The sequence below is a fragment of the Piliocolobus tephrosceles genome, chromosome 3 (assembly GCF_002776525.5).
Source record: "Piliocolobus tephrosceles isolate RC106 chromosome 3, ASM277652v3, whole genome shotgun sequence".
Taxonomy (NCBI): domain Eukaryota; kingdom Metazoa; phylum Chordata; class Mammalia; order Primates; family Cercopithecidae; genus Piliocolobus; species Piliocolobus tephrosceles.
Window position 1 is genome coordinate 93,142,755 of NC_045436.1, and position 17,947 is coordinate 93,160,701.

General features: G+C 37.7%; 1 protein-coding gene across 39 annotated transcripts in view; it reads left to right on the forward strand.

Annotated features, from left to right (window-relative positions):
- Window positions 1–17,947, forward strand: part of ANK2 (ankyrin 2) — a 583,169-nt gene that overhangs the window by 453,049 nt on the left and 112,173 nt on the right. For 37 of the 39 annotated variants that reach the window (XM_023219998.2, XM_023219984.2, XM_023219996.2 and 34 more), the window contains 3 exons: window positions 1,786–1,884; window positions 2,044–2,142; window positions 8,237–8,335. In XM_023219998.2, coding sequence (XP_023075766.1) covers window positions 1,786–1,884; window positions 2,044–2,142; window positions 8,237–8,335 — 297 coding nt within the window. The remainder of the gene's footprint in view (window positions 1–1,785; window positions 1,885–2,043; window positions 2,143–8,236; window positions 8,336–17,947) is intronic. The other 2 variants (XM_023220017.2, XM_023220012.2) reach the window with 1 other exon arrangement.

A 17,947-nucleotide genomic window follows, 5' to 3' on the forward strand; every position in this document is an offset into this window, starting at 1 on the left:
TTTCTAACAAGAATCATTGGAAGTATTAGACATGTACTAATTTATGCCTCTTTTTTCCTAATTCTCAAACTAAAAGTAAATCCTTTTTTCTATGTGTTTATATGGTTTGTGTCTGTGAAAGTTGGTCTTCAGACAATCAGTATTTAAGCTGAGAGACCCTCATTAGAATCATCAAATATTAAATATGATTTTTATGAGAATTTCTCCATTGGAATTAATTTATTAATAATTCCATGGGAAGTGAATATATTTTCCAGATTATACATAATTATGTGAAAATATTCATTTTCTCTAGGGAGTCAAAAACATTAATTTTTTTAATTGGATAGTGGTCAATAAGCTTATAAAATATCACAGCCTGTTAATTGCAAATATTTTAAGTGCTGCATGTGCATGTGGCTATTTACATCTGGCATGTTGTATAGCTCATAAACAGGGGAAATGACTTAACCAATTAATTATGTTTGTTACTCTATTGTGAAAAATAAGAAGTCATCAGCTTAAGTAAGACCATATGCTTTCCTGAAAACTGCTAGTGTGTAAAAATGTTGACTGATGATTGGTCCATGTTGTGACATGCAAAAATGTTAGCTGGCAGAATAGAAGTAACAAAGGAACATTGTTGAAATAAAAAAAATGTAATACACAATGAGTAAGCATGGGGCCATTTAACACATTTTAGTTAATTTGCCCCAATTCCTGGGCATTAGCCTAGTTCGCCAAGTTAGAAAGTACCTGACAGACTTCTTCCCCACGTTTCTTTACTCCTAGAGCTACCTCATTGCATTTATCCCAGAACTTCTCCATACATTTCTTGAAAATATCCAGGAACTTAACAGTCATTTCTTTGTGCAATAAAAGTTATCTGATTGGCATATATGTTATAAAAATTTTGTAAAAGGCCGGGCGCGGTGGCTCAAGCCTGTAATCCCAGCACTTTGGGAGGCCGAGGCGGGCGGATCACAAGGTCAGGAGATCGAGACCATCCTGGCTAACACAGTGAAACTCCGTCTCTACTAAAAATTACAAAAAAAAAAAAAAAAAAAAAAAAACTAGCCGGGCGACATGGCGGGCGCCTGTAGTCCCAGCTACTCGGGAGGCTGAGCCGGGAGAATGGCGTAAAACCTGGGAGGCGGAGCTTGCAGTGAGCTGAGATCTGGCCACTGCACTCCAGCCTGGGTTGCAGAGCGAGACTCCATCTCAAAAAAAAAAAAAAAAAATATTTGTAAAAATATAGCTTCTATATGTAAAACTGATCAACATAATGATTTCTGCTAACTTGAAATACACCCTTTATAAAGAAAGTAGTAGCAAAGTTGAAATATTTCTTAGAAAGGCAGCATATTCTTAGATTTTTTAAGTAGATGAATAATTCTTATGCTCTGAGAAATGACCCTTCAGAAGAATATATGCTTATCTTCAATTCATCTTCAAGTCATTTACTAACCAGGACAATCAATATACCTTAAATCATCTTAGAACTTCTAAAATATAATTGCTTGTCTATTTGTCTTTCTTTAAAGAGAAGGACCATGTATTTTTCTTCACTTTTGTTTTCTCTATAAACACACAAACAATTATGTACAGGCCCACCACACATAAGTGAAATTCAGTGCCTACAGGAACACATCACCATTTTTCTTTCCAAATTCCAACACCTACAGGGAATGAAGAAATGGTAACATGATGTGATGATGTAACATTATTGCCTGAAATGTGCCAGCATGGAGTTGTGTGAGAATTGTTTCTGCATGTTTTCAACTAACTTGATTGTCTTTTGCACAGAATGGTTTTACTCCACTGCACATTGCCTGCAAGAAAAACCGCATCAAAGTCATGGAACTGCTGGTGAAATATGGGGCTTCAATCCAAGCTATAACAGAGGTAGAAAAATGTTTTAGCTAGTCACAAAGCATTCCTTCTCTTCCTCCTTCCTCCCTTTTTCTCATCTTCTGTCCTCTTCACTCAAGTTTTATTTATCTGAAGAAGCCCCAAAGCCCCACCGGTGCAGAGGAGTAAAACTGCTGTTGCTTTGTTTCGCAGTCTGGCCTCACACCAATACATGTGGCTGCCTTCATGGGCCACTTGAACATTGTCCTCCTTCTGCTGCAGAACGGAGCCTCTCCAGATGTCACTAACATTGTGAGTATGGCTTGGGTCAGAATAACCCCAGGGAGGAAGAGCGAGAGGAACAGAGATTGTGGGTGTGTGTACATGTGTTTGCGTGTATGTCCTCAAAGTAAGCCACCAAGCTTTGAGAAGGGTCCTTGTAATAACATATTATTGAAATAATCACCAGAACTTCACTGAAAGAACCTGGATAGGGTAGGAGGTAAAATGGAAGCTATGAAGTGAGACAGCTTAAGATTCTGGGTGTAGGTGGATTGAACATGCCTCTTAAATGCATTTATTAAAACAAAATACATTTTAAAAGCTCCTCTGAAAGTGAATGGATAATTGGTTGGAACAGAATCTTCAGGGCTCAACCTAGTTGCTTGAGGGAATTGTATTCCAGGCAATTTTCACAAAAACATCAAATCAGTACCATAATTAATCTTAACAAAAGATTAACCAGAGATAGATCAATATCAGAGACTTTTACTTGGTATCAAACTCTTCCTTCTTCAGTTACATGGATTTCCCATTTTGTAACATTACATTGATTTTTACTTTTGATTTGATCTGATTTGCTAGAGTGGAGGCTTCTCTTAGCTGAAAGTTATTCCATGTGCCCTGGAATGAATGTTGGTCTCCAGACCACTTTCATTCAGTCAACAAGTACTGGATGTCTCAGAATTTTTCTATGTAATCTAAATTAGAATTTCCACTTCTAATTTCTTTGCATATCTCTCATATTCTTGGATTTTTCCCCTTTAAACTTTGGTCATTGTATCATGACAAATCATCAAATGCAAATGTTCTCCTGAGCAAGAGAACTTCTTTGCACAAGGTACGGGCAGGTATTTGAAGTTCAAGAAGGGCTAGTAGAGTATTGAGGTTCACATGTGCACTAGAAATAACTCTTTCAAAATAAATATTAGTGCTTATTATTAAAATGAGCTATGTTTTCAAAAGCAATTGATTGGCACTTGTTGCTAATTTTTAGCATCTCTTTCCATTTAAGTTGTGAAAGAGATGTCCAATTTCACTTTTTATTTGTATTCCCTCTCATATTTCTTTTTTTCTGTATTTCACACACCGTTTCCACAGTGAAGTTTCTGATGGCTAGGAAATCCACTGTGAGAGTTAATTTAATTGATTTTAAAAATTATTTAATACTCTCTCTTCATATTATTTAGTAATTGGAGCATAAAATCATGGAAGAATTTAAAGTCTATATTTATAAGTTTTCTTAATTATAGCTTATTGGTCCTAAGGTCATATTATTATATGCTAATCTTTATTTACTCCATTAGACATAAGAGTAATTTCACAATGTGCCAACATAAGTTTAATTTCTAGTCACTTCTTAGAATTTTAAAAGTAATCATCATCCCCCCCTTTTATTTTTGAGATGACTACCTTTTTTTTTCTTTTTTAAATTGAGACCTGAACAGACTTACATACAGGCCAGTAACATGAAAACAAAAAACAAACAACAAACAACAAAAGAAAACAAACAAACAAACAAACAAAAAACCCTCTGTGTTCTTGCCCGCCTTTTCCTTTTTTTCTCCACCTTTTCTTATTTGCATTCCAATGCCTATGGGATTAGAGGAGCAATAGTAACATTATGTTACAATATGTTATCACATTATAATGATAACATGTACAAGAATGTTCTGTGGATTACTTGATTGCAATCCCCTAAATTAACCTCTTTTAGGGAGAGATTTTTACAAACTCTTCAAAGAATAATCCATATAAAATGGTTGTGGAATTTGTGGCCGCTCTTACTTTGCTTCTTCACTAAGCAATTCCAAATCTTCAGATGGTTATGGAGTTATAATATACTCCCTTCTATTAAAAAAAGTGATATAGGGTACATGTATATTTTCAAATAAAAATAAAATATTAATTGAAATAAGCAATTTTGACATGTGTTTCAGGTTGTTGAAGACTCTCAAATTTGACAATTGTTACATTAAACTTTAGCTTCCAACTGTTGGTTATTTAAAGTTCTTCATTTTATCTGTTCATTTGTCCATTATATCATCTTTCCATTCAGCTCCCTCAAAACAAATTCTTGAGGGGCACATGCCAATATAATTTCCATGTTTTCTAGTTATGTTTTGTAAGATACGTCCTTCAGGAAGCGGATACCTATTGATAGGGCTGCTTGGTAAATTATAGGAGTCTCAGTTAAATTTAAATTTCAAATGAAAAATAAATTTTGTATATGACCCATGCAATAGTTGAGACATAGTAAAATAATTATTTGTTGTTTGTCTGGAATTAAAATTTAACTCGCTGTCCTATACTTTTAATTGCTAAATCTGGCAATCCTACATTTAGAGGAATTCAACTTTCTCTAACAGTGAGATGCCTGTGAAGTTGTGTTTTCTCAGAATATGAGGATATAGCTACTGGATCCAAAATTCTTTGCAAGTTGATGAAGAAACCGTGTGAACACTGACTGCCTGCTTGCTGTGTCAGAGTTGGTCACTTCCTGACCCTAAAATACCCCACCCTTGGAGCCTTTGTGTGTTGCCTGAAATCATGTTGCATTTTTGAATGCAATGCTGTTTGTTGTGCTTTGATGCTTTTCAACTTGATGCGCCCGAAGTGGAAGTCAATGTAGCCCTGTCAGCAGAGTCAGTTTTAACAACTGAGAAGAGTGGCATGAAATTTAGTACCTGCTTTGGACATGAGCATACTCATTCTCTTGCTAGTCTTGTTTTTGTCTGAGAATTCACTCGAAGTGTGAGGTGTACCAGTAACTCAATCATGTATAGACATTTTTTTAACTGAAAATCTCCTTTTCCAGAAGGTTTATTAATACACTTTGAAACCTAGAATGCCGAACTGCCAATTACAACATATCCATAATCCAAAGTATTCATCAATAACCATAGGAATAGAAAACTTAAGCATTTTAACAACTATCAAGAAAGAATGCAAGGTCTTACGAAGTTATATCTTCCTTCCCATAAGAAATCAGTGGACTAATGATAAAGTTCAAACATTATATTGTGCTTAAAAATTTTCCCCAATCCTTGAATTTCATTAGCTTGAGATAAGAAAGACAGGGCTATTAAATAAAATAGGGTGCCTGACAATCAAGAAATAGAAGTTATTTATTAAAACAATGTATCCTGACCTTCATTTTCTTATTTATTCTTATATATAAACAATAGTAATATTAAATCAAAAGACTACTAAGGGCAACTTACAGTAGAAGTCCATTATGCCAGAGGCATTAGATAAGAATTAAACAAGACTGTTATTATAAAGTGGAGAGACCATGTGTGTGTTTATACATAACCTTTGTTTGAATTTAAGCTTTAGTGCTTTAAATTAGATTCTATATTTAACTCATCAACTTCAAGTGTGTAAAACCCATAAAAAATAACTTAAGTATAAAATAAAGTTTCAGAAATATTGGCCAGTATTGGAAATATTTCAGATTTTGAAGGCCTCTTATTGATAAAGCTTGGCTTAAAAAGTTAACACAAAGGCCAAGCGTGGTGGTGGATGCCTGTAATCCCAGCTACTTGGAAGGCTGAGGCAGGAGAATCACTTAAACCAAGGAGGCAGAGGTTTCAACGAACTGACATTGCACCACTGCACTCCAGCCTGGGGGACAGAGTGAGACTTTGTCTATAAATAAATAAATAAATAATAAACATGAAAGTTTGTCATTAAGTAGGAATTCCTGGGACCTCTTTGACTTTTAACTTCTTATAAGGAAATTTATTATTATCTTCATTTCTACCAAAATTAGTAAAATTGCTAGCCTTTTATCAGACCTAGAAATAACATAAAGATTTGAGGAGTATTGTTTTTGTTTTTCTGAGACACAACCTTGCTCTGTCACCCAAGCTGGAGTACAGTGGGCAAGATCTTGGCTCACTGCAGCCTCAACCTCCGAGGCACAGGCTATCCTCCTGCCTCAGCCTTCCAAGTAGCTAGGTCTACAGCCATGCACAACCATGCCTGACTTATTTATTTATTTATTTATTTATTTAGAGAAGAGATCTTGCTATGTCTCCCACACTGGTCTTGAATGCTTGGCTTCAAGCAGTACTCCTGCCTTGACCTCCCAAAGTGCTGGGATTACAGGCTTGAGCCACTGCACCTAGTCTTGTTTTATTTCGTTTGAATACCATCAGCCCTCTGTATCAGCAGCTTCTATATCTGTGGGTTCTAAGTCCACGGATTTAATCAATCTTGGATTGAAAATATTTGAAAAAATAAAAATAAAAAATACAATAAAAAATAACAAATTTTTAAAAAGTACAGTGTAACAACTATATAGCATTTACATTTTGTTAGGTATTATAACTAATGCAGAGCTGAATTATACAGGATTATATGTGCATAGGTTACATGCAAATACTACACCATTTTATATAAAGGACTTGAGCATCCACATATTTTGGTATTGGTGGAGGAAGCAGGGGGCCTGGAACCAATCCCTCAACAATATAGAGGGACAACTGTAGTTAGAAGATCTTAGCTTCATCTGTTTAGAGACAGGTTTTAAATGATATTGAAAACAAGTTAGAAATCATGGTTGTGCAGGCAGGAAAAATCTTGCCATACATCTAAAATCCGAAGATAAATATTAGCATTCATTTTATAAAACAACATGCTCCAGATACATTTACTTTACAAAAGTCTAAATCTGTCATCAGAAAATAAGCCCATTAGAGGATAAATGAGTCATCAACAAAGAAGAGAAAATTAGAGTAGGTATCAAATTTAGTGCTTTCATAATCAAATCATTTGACATGAATTTCTCATAACTTCAAAAGAAATGATCTCTAAAATACTGGGAAAAAATTAACTGTGAACTATGTGCCAAATTAAAGTTCACCTTAAAATTTCTAGATTTAAGGGTTTGTTGTACAAGGAATCAGAATAATTCACTGGAGTTTGTCAATTAGCACAACCAAATTTAAAATCAATTTAGTTTATTTGGAATGGTTTACTTTACTTGGTTGAAATCAGCCTTATTTTTTAGAACAGTTGTGGTAAATCAATCTGTGATAATTTTTATTTCAGTATTTTAAAATTACTTGAGTGAATGAAACCATACCTTCTTTAGAACTACATAGTTTTAAAGCCCTCTCTCTTAGAGACAGTAGAGTAGTAACCGGCTTCTTGAAGAGAAAATTCTCTTACACCCTCGTTCTTCATGCCACACCTAAAGCCACCCTTTCCTGACAAGTGTGTCATATTTTGGTATAGAACAAAGATACTGGAGGCATGATGCATGGCCTACCTCAACAGATGACACTGCTGACAGTCACTTTATTCATCTTTCAGTGGCTCTCTCAAATAACTGTCTATAATTAAATACACTCATTAATCTTAAATAGGGGACCTCCTGGGCAAATCAGATTTCTTGTCTGATCCGTTTTTGTCTAGTCTCATAACACAGAGAAAAATCAGATACAAAATAATAGTTTATTTCAGAAGTAAATTTTGAATCTTGAAAAGAAATGATTTATTTATGGTACAAGTGGTGTTAATGTTTTGCAACGTGTTGATCTTCAGCATCTAGAGTTTCTCACTGAAATAGATTCAAGTTGTGATCACATAGTTAAGTGAGACAGTGACAGATTTTAGGTTTTTAGGGTAAAAGATAATTTCATCACCAAAATCAATTTAAAGGGATGCTTGGCTGATTGTGAAGTTAAACAACTCAGAGTATCCTGGATGTTCGGGTACATTTACTAGTTTGTTATGGACTTAAAAAAATAAAATAAATATTTGTTTTTCCTTATGAAGATGGGGAAGAAAAATACAAAAATTATCTGGGCATGGTGGTGCACGCCTGTAGTCTCAGATACTCAGGAGGTTGAGGCAAGAGAATCACTTGAACCCGTGAGATGGAGGTTGTGGTGAGCCGAGATGGTGCCATTGCGCTCCAACCAGAGCAACAAGAGTGAAACTTTGTCTCAAAAAATAAAAGGAGAAGATACAAATCTATGTTTTCCAGACTATGCCTTTTCATAGATTTCTTAAGTCCTTGGATATATTGCTGAATTTCACAAAAGGGACAACTTTACTATTTACCATCCAGAGCAGTGGGTTAATTTATGATTTAACGATCTTTGTTCCCTGGCAGCGTGGGGAGACGGCACTACACATGGCAGCCCGAGCCGGGCAGGTGGAAGTGGTCCGATGCCTCCTGAGAAATGGTGCCCTTGTTGATGCCAGAGCCAGGGTAGGTGCTGGTGCCCTGAGGTTCTCTTCTATCTCAGCGCATGAGTTTCAACCTTAAGAGAGGGTGTTGCCCTTCAGTTCCTTGATTTGGAAATACCAGGGACTGTAAGTGAAAGGATCAATTCAATAGCAGTTTTCCAGGAAAAAAGAGAAACTATATAAGCAATTACACGCAATGAAAAATGCACCCAAATTTCAGAAACACTAACATTTGAAAAAATGTACAACTTATCATATAAGAAATACGGCATTCACTAATATTTTAATACTTTTTTTAACCTCGGAAAGCACTTTTTCATATTTCTTTATTTTCATGAATTTTAAAATGTAACCTATAGTATTTAGACATTATACATATTAAAATTTATTTATTACCACCTAAACCAATCACATTTCCACAGTCACCCCTCACTAGTTACATAAAAGCAAGTTATTCTCAAAGTTTTAATGTTTTCCCTTCATCTGTTTGACTTCCCTCCTTTTTATGATGTTTACTTTTCTTCCTACTCTGATTTTACAAATTTATACATTCTGTATTTCCACTACTCCAAAATAGAATTTGGGCATTGAAGATTGCTTGATCAGACTTGCCCTGTTTCTAATAGCTTCTAATTCCCTCACATGTTGCTTTTTCCTTCTTTTTCTTTTTTAAAATCTTATTCCCCAATTTATTTTCTCACCTTCCTTTACATTGAATACACTGTCAATATACTGTATCTTGTATTTCCTTTTCCATGTTGTTATTTAACTTTTGCATTGGCATCATTGAGATTCTTACGTTAAACAATTTCCCTACTTCTTCAATATTTGATACACCCAAGTTAGAACTCATTTCAGTTTGAGTTGTACCACTATAATACAGTGTTATATTAGAATGAAAGCATCTGGCTACAGTCATATAAATTGTAAGTGATTTCAGGCAAGTCACTTCACTTCCAGGTCTTTTTTGAAAATTATTATTATATTTTAAGTTCTGGGATACATGTGCAGAATCAGGTTTGTTACATGGGTATACATGTGCCATGGTGGTTTGCTGCACCCATCAACCCATCATCTACATTAGGTATTTCTCCTAATGCTATTCCTCCCCTAGCCCCCCACCCGCTGATAGGCTCTGGTGTGTGATGTTTCCCTCCTTGTGGCCACGTGTTCTCATTGTTCAACTCCCACTTATGAGTGAGAACATGCAGTTTGGTTTTCTGTTCTTGCATTAGTTTGCTGAGAATGATGGTTTCCAGCTTCATCCATGTCCCTACAAAGGACATGAACTCATTCTTTTTTTATGGCTGCATAGTATTCCATGATGTATATGTGCCACATTTTCTTTGCCCATCATTGATGGGCATTTGAGTTGGTTCCAAGTCTTTGCTATTGTGAATGGTGCTGCAATAAACATACGTGTACATGTGTCTTTATAGTAGAATGACTTATAATCCTTTACATAAATACCAGTAATGGGATTACTGGGTCAAATGGTATTTCTGGTTTTAGATCCTTGTCTTCCACAATGGTTGAACTAATTTACACTCCCACAAACAGTGTAAAAGCTTTTCTATTTCTGCCAGGCATGGTGGCTGATGCCTGTAATCCCAGCACTTGGGAGGCTGAGGTGGGCAGATCACCCGAGTTTGGGAGTTTGAGACCAGCGTGACCAACATGGAGAAACTCTGTCTCTACTAAAAATACAAAATTAGCTGGGCATGGTGGCATATGCCTGTAATCCCAGCTACTCGGGAGGCTGAGGCAGGAGAATCGCTTAAACCCAGGAGGTGGAGGTTGCGGTGAGCCAAGATTGTGCCACTGAACTCCAGCCTGGGCAACAAGAGTGAAGCTCCATCTCAAAAAAGAAAAAAAAAGTTCCTATTTCTCCACGTCCTCTCCAGCATCTGTTGTTTCATGTTTTAAATGATCACCATTCTAACTGGTGTGAGATGGTATTTCATTGTAGTTTTATTTGCATTTTTCTAGTGGCCAGTGATGATGAGCTTTTTTTCATGTTTGTTGGCCACATAAATGTCTTCTTTTGAGAAGTGTCTGTTCATATCCTTTGCCCACTTTTCAATGGGATTGTTTGTTTTTTCTTGTAAATTTGTTTAAGTTCCTTGTAGATTCTGGATATTAGCCCTTTGTCAGATGGAGTGATTGCAAAAATTTTCTCGCTTTCTGTAGGCTGCCTGTTCACTCTGATGATAGCTTCTTTTGCTGTACAGAAGCTCTTTAGTTTAATTAGATCCCATTTGTCAATTTTGGTTTTTGTTGCCCCGGCTTTTGGTATTTTAGTCATGAAGCCTTTGCCCATGCCTATGTCCTGAATGGTAATTGCTTAGGTTTGCTTCTAGGGTTTTTATGGTTTTAGGTCTTACATTTAAGTCTTTAATCCATCTTGAGTTAATTTTTGTGTAAGGTGTAAGAGAGGGGTCTGCTTTTAGTTTTATGCATATGGCTAGCCAGTTTTTCCAACACCATTTGTTAAATAGGGAATCCTTTCCCCATTGCTTGTTTTTGTGAGGTTTGTCAAAGATCAGATGGTTGTAGATGTGTGGTATTATTTTGAGGCCTCTGTTCTGTTCCATTGGTCTATATATCTGTTTTGGTACCAGTACCATGCTGTTTTGGTTACTGTAGCTTTGTAGTAGAGTGTGAAGTCAGGTAGCGTGATGCCTCCAGCTTTGTTCTTTTTGCTTAGGATTGCCTTGGCCATTTGGGCTCTTTTTGGTTCCATATGAAGTTTAAAGTAGTTTTTCTAATTCTGTGAAGAAAGTCAATGGTAGCTTGATGGGGATAGCATTAAATGTATAAATTTCTTTGGGCAGTATGGCCATTTTCATGGTATTAATTCTTCTTATCCATGAGCATGGAATGTTTTTCTATTTGTTTGTGTGTTCTCTTATTTCGTTGAGCAGTGGTTTGTAGTTCTCCTTGAAAAGGTCCTTCACATCCCTTGTAAGTTGTATTCCTAGGTATTTTATTCTCTTTGAAGCAATTGTGAATGGGAGTTCACTCATGATTTGGCTCTCTGTTTGTCTATTATTGGCGTACAGGAATGCTTGTGATTTTTGCACATTGATTTTGTATCCTGAGACTTTGCTGAAGTTGCTTATCAGCTTAAGGAGACTTTGGGCTGAGATGATGGGGTTTTCTAAATATATAATCATGTCATCTGCAAGCAGAGACAATTTGACCTCCTCTCTTCCTATTTGAATACCCTTTATTTCTTTCTCTTGCCTGATTGTCGTGGCCAGAACTTCCAATACTATGTTGAATAGGAGTGGTGAGAGAAGGCATTCTTGTCTTGTGCTGCTTTTCAAAGGGAGTGCTTCCAGCTTTTGCACATTCAGTATAATATTGGCTGTGGGTTTGTCATAAATGGCTCCTATTATTTTGAGATACGTTCCATCAATACCTAGTTTATCGAGAGTTTTTAGCATAAAGGGGTGTTGAATTTCATCAAAGCCTTTTTCTGCGTCTATTGAGATTATCATGTCGTTTTTGTCATTGGTTTTGTTTATGTGATGGCTTACATTTATTGATTTGTGTACATTGAACCAGCCTTGCATCCCAGGGATGAAGCTGACTTGATCGTGGTGGATAAGCTTTTTGATGCGCTGCTGGATTTGGTTTGTCAGTCTTTTATTGAGGATTCACATTGATGTTCATCAGGGATATTGGCTGGAAATTTTCTTTTTTTTGTTGTGTCTCTGCCAGGTTTTAGTATCAGGATGATGCTGGCCTCATAAAATGAGTTAGAGAGGAATCTCTCTTTTTCTATCATTTGGAATAGTTTCAGAAGGAATGGTACCAGCTCCTCTTTGTACCTCTGGTAGAATTCAGCTGTGAATCCATCTGGTCCTGGGCTTTTTTTGGTTGGTAGGCTGTTAATTACTGTCTCAATTTCAGAACTTGTTATTGGTCTATTCAGGGACTCGACTTCCTCCTGGTTTAGTCTTGGGAGGGTGTATGTGTCCAGAAATTTATCCATTGCTTCTATTTGTGTAGAGGTGTTTATAGTATTCCCTGATGGTAGCTTGTATTTCTGTGGAATCAGTGGTGATATCCCCTCTATCATATTTGATTGTGTCTATTTTCTTCTTCTTTCTTTTTTTCCTTATTAGTCTGGCTAGTGGTCTATCTATTTTGTTAATCTTTTCAAAAAAACCAGCTCCTGGATTCATTGATTTTTTGAAGGGTTTTTCCTGTCTCTATCTCCTTCAGTTATGTTCTGATCTTAGTTATTTCTTGTCTTCTGCTAGCTTTTGAATTTGTTTGCTCTTGCTTCTCTAATTCTTTTAATTGTGATGTTAGGTTGTCAATTTTAGATCTTTCCCGCTTTCTCCTGTGGGCATTTAGTGCTATAGATTTTTCTCTAAACACTGCTTTGGCTGTGTCCCAGAGATTCTGGTACATTGTGTCTTTGTTCTCACTGGTTTCAAAGGACTTATTTATTTCTGCCTTCATTTCGTTATTTACCCAATAGTCATTCAGGAGCAGGTTGTTCAGTTTCTATGTAGTTGTGTGGTTTTGAGTGAGTTTCTTACTCCTGAGTTCTAATTTGATTGTACTGTGGTCGAGGAGACTGTTATGATTTCTGTTCTTTTGCATTTGCTGAGGAGTGCTTTACTTCCATTTATGTGGTCAATTTTAGAATAAGTGCGATATAGTACTGAGAAGCATGTATATTCTGTTGATGTGGGATGGAGAGGTCTGCTGATGTGGAATGGAGAGTTAGGTTGGCTTGATCCAGAGCTGAGTTCAAGTCCTGAATATCCTTGTTAATTTTCTGTCCCATTGATTTGTCTAATATTGACAGCAGGGTGTTAAAATCTCCCACTATTATTGTGTGGACGTCTAAGTCTCTTTGTAGGTCTCTAAGAACTTGCTTTATGAATCTGGGTGCTCCTGTATTGGGTGCATATATATTTAGAATAGTTAGCTCTTTTTGTTGCATTGATCCCTTTACCATTACATAATGCCCTTCTTTGTCTTTTTTGATATTTGTTGGTTTAAAGTGTGCTTTTTCAGAGACTAGGATTGCAACTCCTGCTTTTTTTTCTTTCCGTTGGCTTGTAAATCTTCCTCCATCCCTTTATTTTGAGCCTATGTGTGTCTTCGCACATGAGATGGGTCTCCTGAATACAGCACAGTGACGGGTCTTGACTACCAAATTTGCCAGTCTGTGTCTTTTAATTGGGGCATTTAGCCCATTTACATTTAAAGTTAATATTGTTATGTGTGAATTTGATCCTGTCATTATGATGCCAGCTGGTTATTTTGCCTGTTAGTTGATGCAGTTTCTTCATAGTGTCGATGGTCTTTACAGTTTGGTATGTTTTTGCAGTGTCTGGTACCAGTTTTTCCTTTCCATGTTTAGTGCTTCCTTCAGGAGCTCTTGTAAGACAGCCTTGGTGGTGACAAAATCTCTCAGCCTTTGCTTGTCTGTAAAGGATTTTATTTCTCCTTTGTTTATGAAGCTCAGTTTGGCTGGATATGAAATTCTGGGTTGAAAATTCTTTTCTTTAAGGATTTTGAATATTGGCTCCCACTCCTTTCTGGCTTGTAGGGTTTCTGCAGAGAGATCTGCTATTAGTCTGATGGGCTATTAGTCTGAAGGAAAAAAAAAAAAAAACATTTTTTCCATCATTTCAACCTTGGTGAATCTGAGAATTATGTGTCTTGGGGTTGCTCTTCTCGGGGAGTATCTTTGTGGTGTTCTCTGTATGTCCTGAATTTGAATGTTGCCCTGTCTTGCTAGGTTGAAGAAGTTCTGGATAATATCCTGAAGAGTGTTTTCCAACTTGGTTCCGTTCTCCCCATCACTTTCAGGTACACCAATCAAATGTAGGTTTGGTCTTTTCACATAGTCCCATATTTCTTGGAGGCTTTGTTTATTCCTTTTCATTCTTTTTTCTCTAATCTTGTCTTCATGCTTTATTTCATTAAGTTGATCTTTGATCTCTAATATCCTTTCTTCCTCTTGATCGGTTCAGCTGTTGATACTTGTGTATGCTTCATGAAGTTCTTCTGCTGTGTTTTCCAGCTGCATCAGGTCATTTATGTTCTTCTCTAAACTGGTTATTCTAGTTAGCAATTCATCTAAGCTTTTTTCAAGGTTCTTAGCTTCTTTGTGTTGGGTTAGAACATGCTCCTTTAGCTCAGAGGAGTTTGTTATTACCCATCTTCTGAAGCCTACTTCTTTCAATTCGTCAAATTCATTCTCCAGTTTTGTTCCCTTACTAGTGAGGGGCGTGATCCTTTGCAGGAGGCATTCTGGTTTTTGGAATTTTCAGTCCTTTTGCACTCGTTTTTCCTCATCTTCATGGATTCATCTACATTTGGTCTTTGATGTTGGTGACCTTTGGATGGGGTTCTTGTGTGGACGTCGTTTTTGTTGATGTTGATGCGATTCCTTTCTCTTTGTTGGTTTTCCTTCTAACAGTCAGGTCCCTCTGCTGCAGGTTTTTGGATGTTTGCTGGATGTCCACTCCAGACCCCGTTTGCCTGGGTATCACCAGCAGAGGCTGCAGAACAGCAAAGATAGATGCCTGTTCCTTCCTCTGGAAGCTTTGTCCCAGAGGGGCACCTGCCAGATGCCAGCCGGAGCTCTCCTGTATGAGGTGTCTCTTGACCTCTGCTGGGAGGTGTCTCCCAGTCAGGGGGCACAGGGGTCAGGAACCCACTTGAGGAGGCAGTCTGTCTCTTAACCGAGCTTGAGTGCTGTGCTGGGAGATCCTCTGCTCTCTTCAGAGCCGGCAGGCAGGAACATTTGAGTCTGCTGAAGCTGTGCCCACAGCTGCCCCTTCCCCCAGGTGCTCTGTCCCAGGGAGATGGGAGTTTTATCGATAAGCCCCTAACTGGAGCTGCTACCTTTCTTTCAGAGATGCCCTGCGCAGAGAGGAGGAATCTAGAGAGGCAGTCTGGTTACAGCAGCTTTGTAGAGTAGTGGTGGGCCCTGCCCAGTTTGAACTTCTGGTAGCTTTGTTTACACTGTGAGGAGAAAACCACCTACTGAAGCCTCTGTAATGGCGAATGCCCTTCCTGCTACCAAGCTGGAGCGTCCCAGGTTGACTTCAGACTTCTGTGCTGGCAACGAGAATCTCAAGCCAGTGGATCTTAGCTTGCTGGGCTCTCTTGGGGTGGGATCCACTGAGCTAGACCACTTGGCTCCGTGGCTTCAGCTCTCTTTCCAGGGGAGTGAACGGTTGTGTCTCACTGGCATTCCAGGTGCCACTGGGGTATGAAAGGAAACTCCTGCAGCTAGCTCGGTGTCTGCCCACGTGGCCTCCTATTTTGTGCTTGAAACCCAGGGCCTTGGTGATGTAGGCACCCAAGGGAATCTCCTGGTCTGCAGGTTGGGAAGACCATGGGAAAAACATAGTGTCTGGGCCAGAGTGTACCATTTCTCAAGGCACAGTCCCTCATGGCTTTCCTTGGCTAGGGGAGGGAGTTCTCTGACCCCTTGTGCTTCCTGGGTGAGGCGACACCCCACCCTGCTTTGGCTCATCCTCCATGGGCTGCATCCACTGTCTAACCAGTTCCAATGAGATGAGCTGGGTACCTCAGTTGGAAATGCAGAAATCATCCACCTTCTGCACTGATCTCCCTGGGATCTGCATACTGGAGCTGTTCGTATTCAGCTGTCTTGCCAGCCTCTGGCCACTTCTAAGTCTTTATCAGTAAAATATGAGGGTTGGACTCAGAAACTCAAAACTCCTTTCCAGACTTTCTTAACATGCTTTGAGTCAATGAATTTAATAGACATTTTCTTGTAACGGGTTCCACAGATCTTCATGCAGAATCCAGTGATACACAGGCAGCCTTAACATTACTCTTATTGTCTTGGTTTTCATCTGCCTTTCTATCCATTGTCCACATAGTGAAATTTATGTTCTTTGGTAATCATCATTGATCTATTATATTCTTATCTATTTAAAGCTTTATTCAACCAGGAACTTCCCCTGCCATAACATATTTCTGGTTTCCTTTTAAGGTTACCTTGTATTCAGCTATTTAAAAAATATTTCTATGGTCAACCAGTGCACTCTGAGCATTGTGTACTTTACTGGAAATTGTGTTGATGTTCCTGTAAATTTTTTTATAATTCATATTTAATAATGAAAGGGTTTCCCATTTCTCTCTCTTAAAGTAAAACCCGTTAATGTTTATCTATTATTCAAATTAAAACTTCTACTTTTAATGAAAATTTATTCATTTTTGTGTATTTCTGCCAAACTTTTCTCTATGATATAACCCATTATAACAGACTTTTATCTTTTTTGGATACCCTCTGAAGCCTCTTCCTTAAAAACACCACTGGCAAGAGACTCTCCTTTGAAATATTAATTAGTTAATTTTACACACAGATTTCATCAATTCTACTTTTTTACTTCTCTTTTGCAACTACATTTAGTATCATTGTATACATATAAAAATATCTCTTAATTCCTTATTCCTTCTAATTTAAATATCAAATTTCAGATGTTTTTTTTTTTTTCTTTTCAGCTCTACCTCCCATTCTAAGCTACAACCGAAATCCCTTCCCTATAGCATTTTCTATCGTGAACAAAACAAAATACCTTAGCCTTGTGAAGCAGTGCTCCCTAAAGGTCAATATGCGTACAAATTACCTGGGGACCCTGTTAGAATGCATATTGTAACTCAGTTCTGCATGTTTAACAAACTCTCATGGAATGTCAGGGCTCCCGATTTTGGGATTATGTTTCAAGCAGGAAGGAGTTAGGGTTTTCCTGTTCATAAGTCCTATTTTAAGGCGTACTTTCACCGTGAGTTTTTTTTTTTTTTATTGTCGCTTAATCCTTTTAATGTGTTCCTGGGACTCTTTGATTTAGTTAACATTTGAACAGTGCTTTAGAATTCACCAAGCATTTAAACACAAAGTATCTCATTTGATAGCCAGAGCAATCCTGTGTTGTAGGGTGGCTTAGGGTCCTGAAGTTCAAGATTGTGCTGATAAACCTGTGGTGACAGAGTTAAGACAAGAAAAGATTTCTCCTCTGATTCTGCATCTTTCTCCAAACTCTTTCTGCTAACATCATTACCTCCCACTTCAAATGTAAAGAGAGCCCTTTTCTCTCCCATCCTGAACAAACCACTGGTTTCTAACTAGTCACATTCTCTCCCTGAGCTTATGACTATGATCAGGAGATCAGATCAAGCTTGGGCTCATGCCCATTCATGTGGTCCATTTATGAGATGGGGTAAGAAGACCAGCAGCCCTTCTAGAACCACATGGAGTATGGAAAGTCCATTTTCCCCAAATGAGAGAGGGCTGTCCCAGAAGAAGGGTGCAGGGGTTATTGGGCAGAAAAATGAGCACGTATCTGCTATTTTACCTCTTGATTTCCCAGCGCACACGTGTGCACACACACACACACGCACTTTTGAAAACTTCCTCTCTAAACCTAATAACACTGCTCGAAAATTCACCCTCTCCCAAAGAAGAGATAGTAAAAAAATTTGTGCCCAGCTACTGTATTGAGCTATAAGGTCAAGATCGCTAGATAGTTCACAATGTTCTCAATCAAGTTTAGAAATAATATTTCATGGATATATAATCATGGGGCTAAGTCATATGTTTTGCCTATTCACAATATTTAAC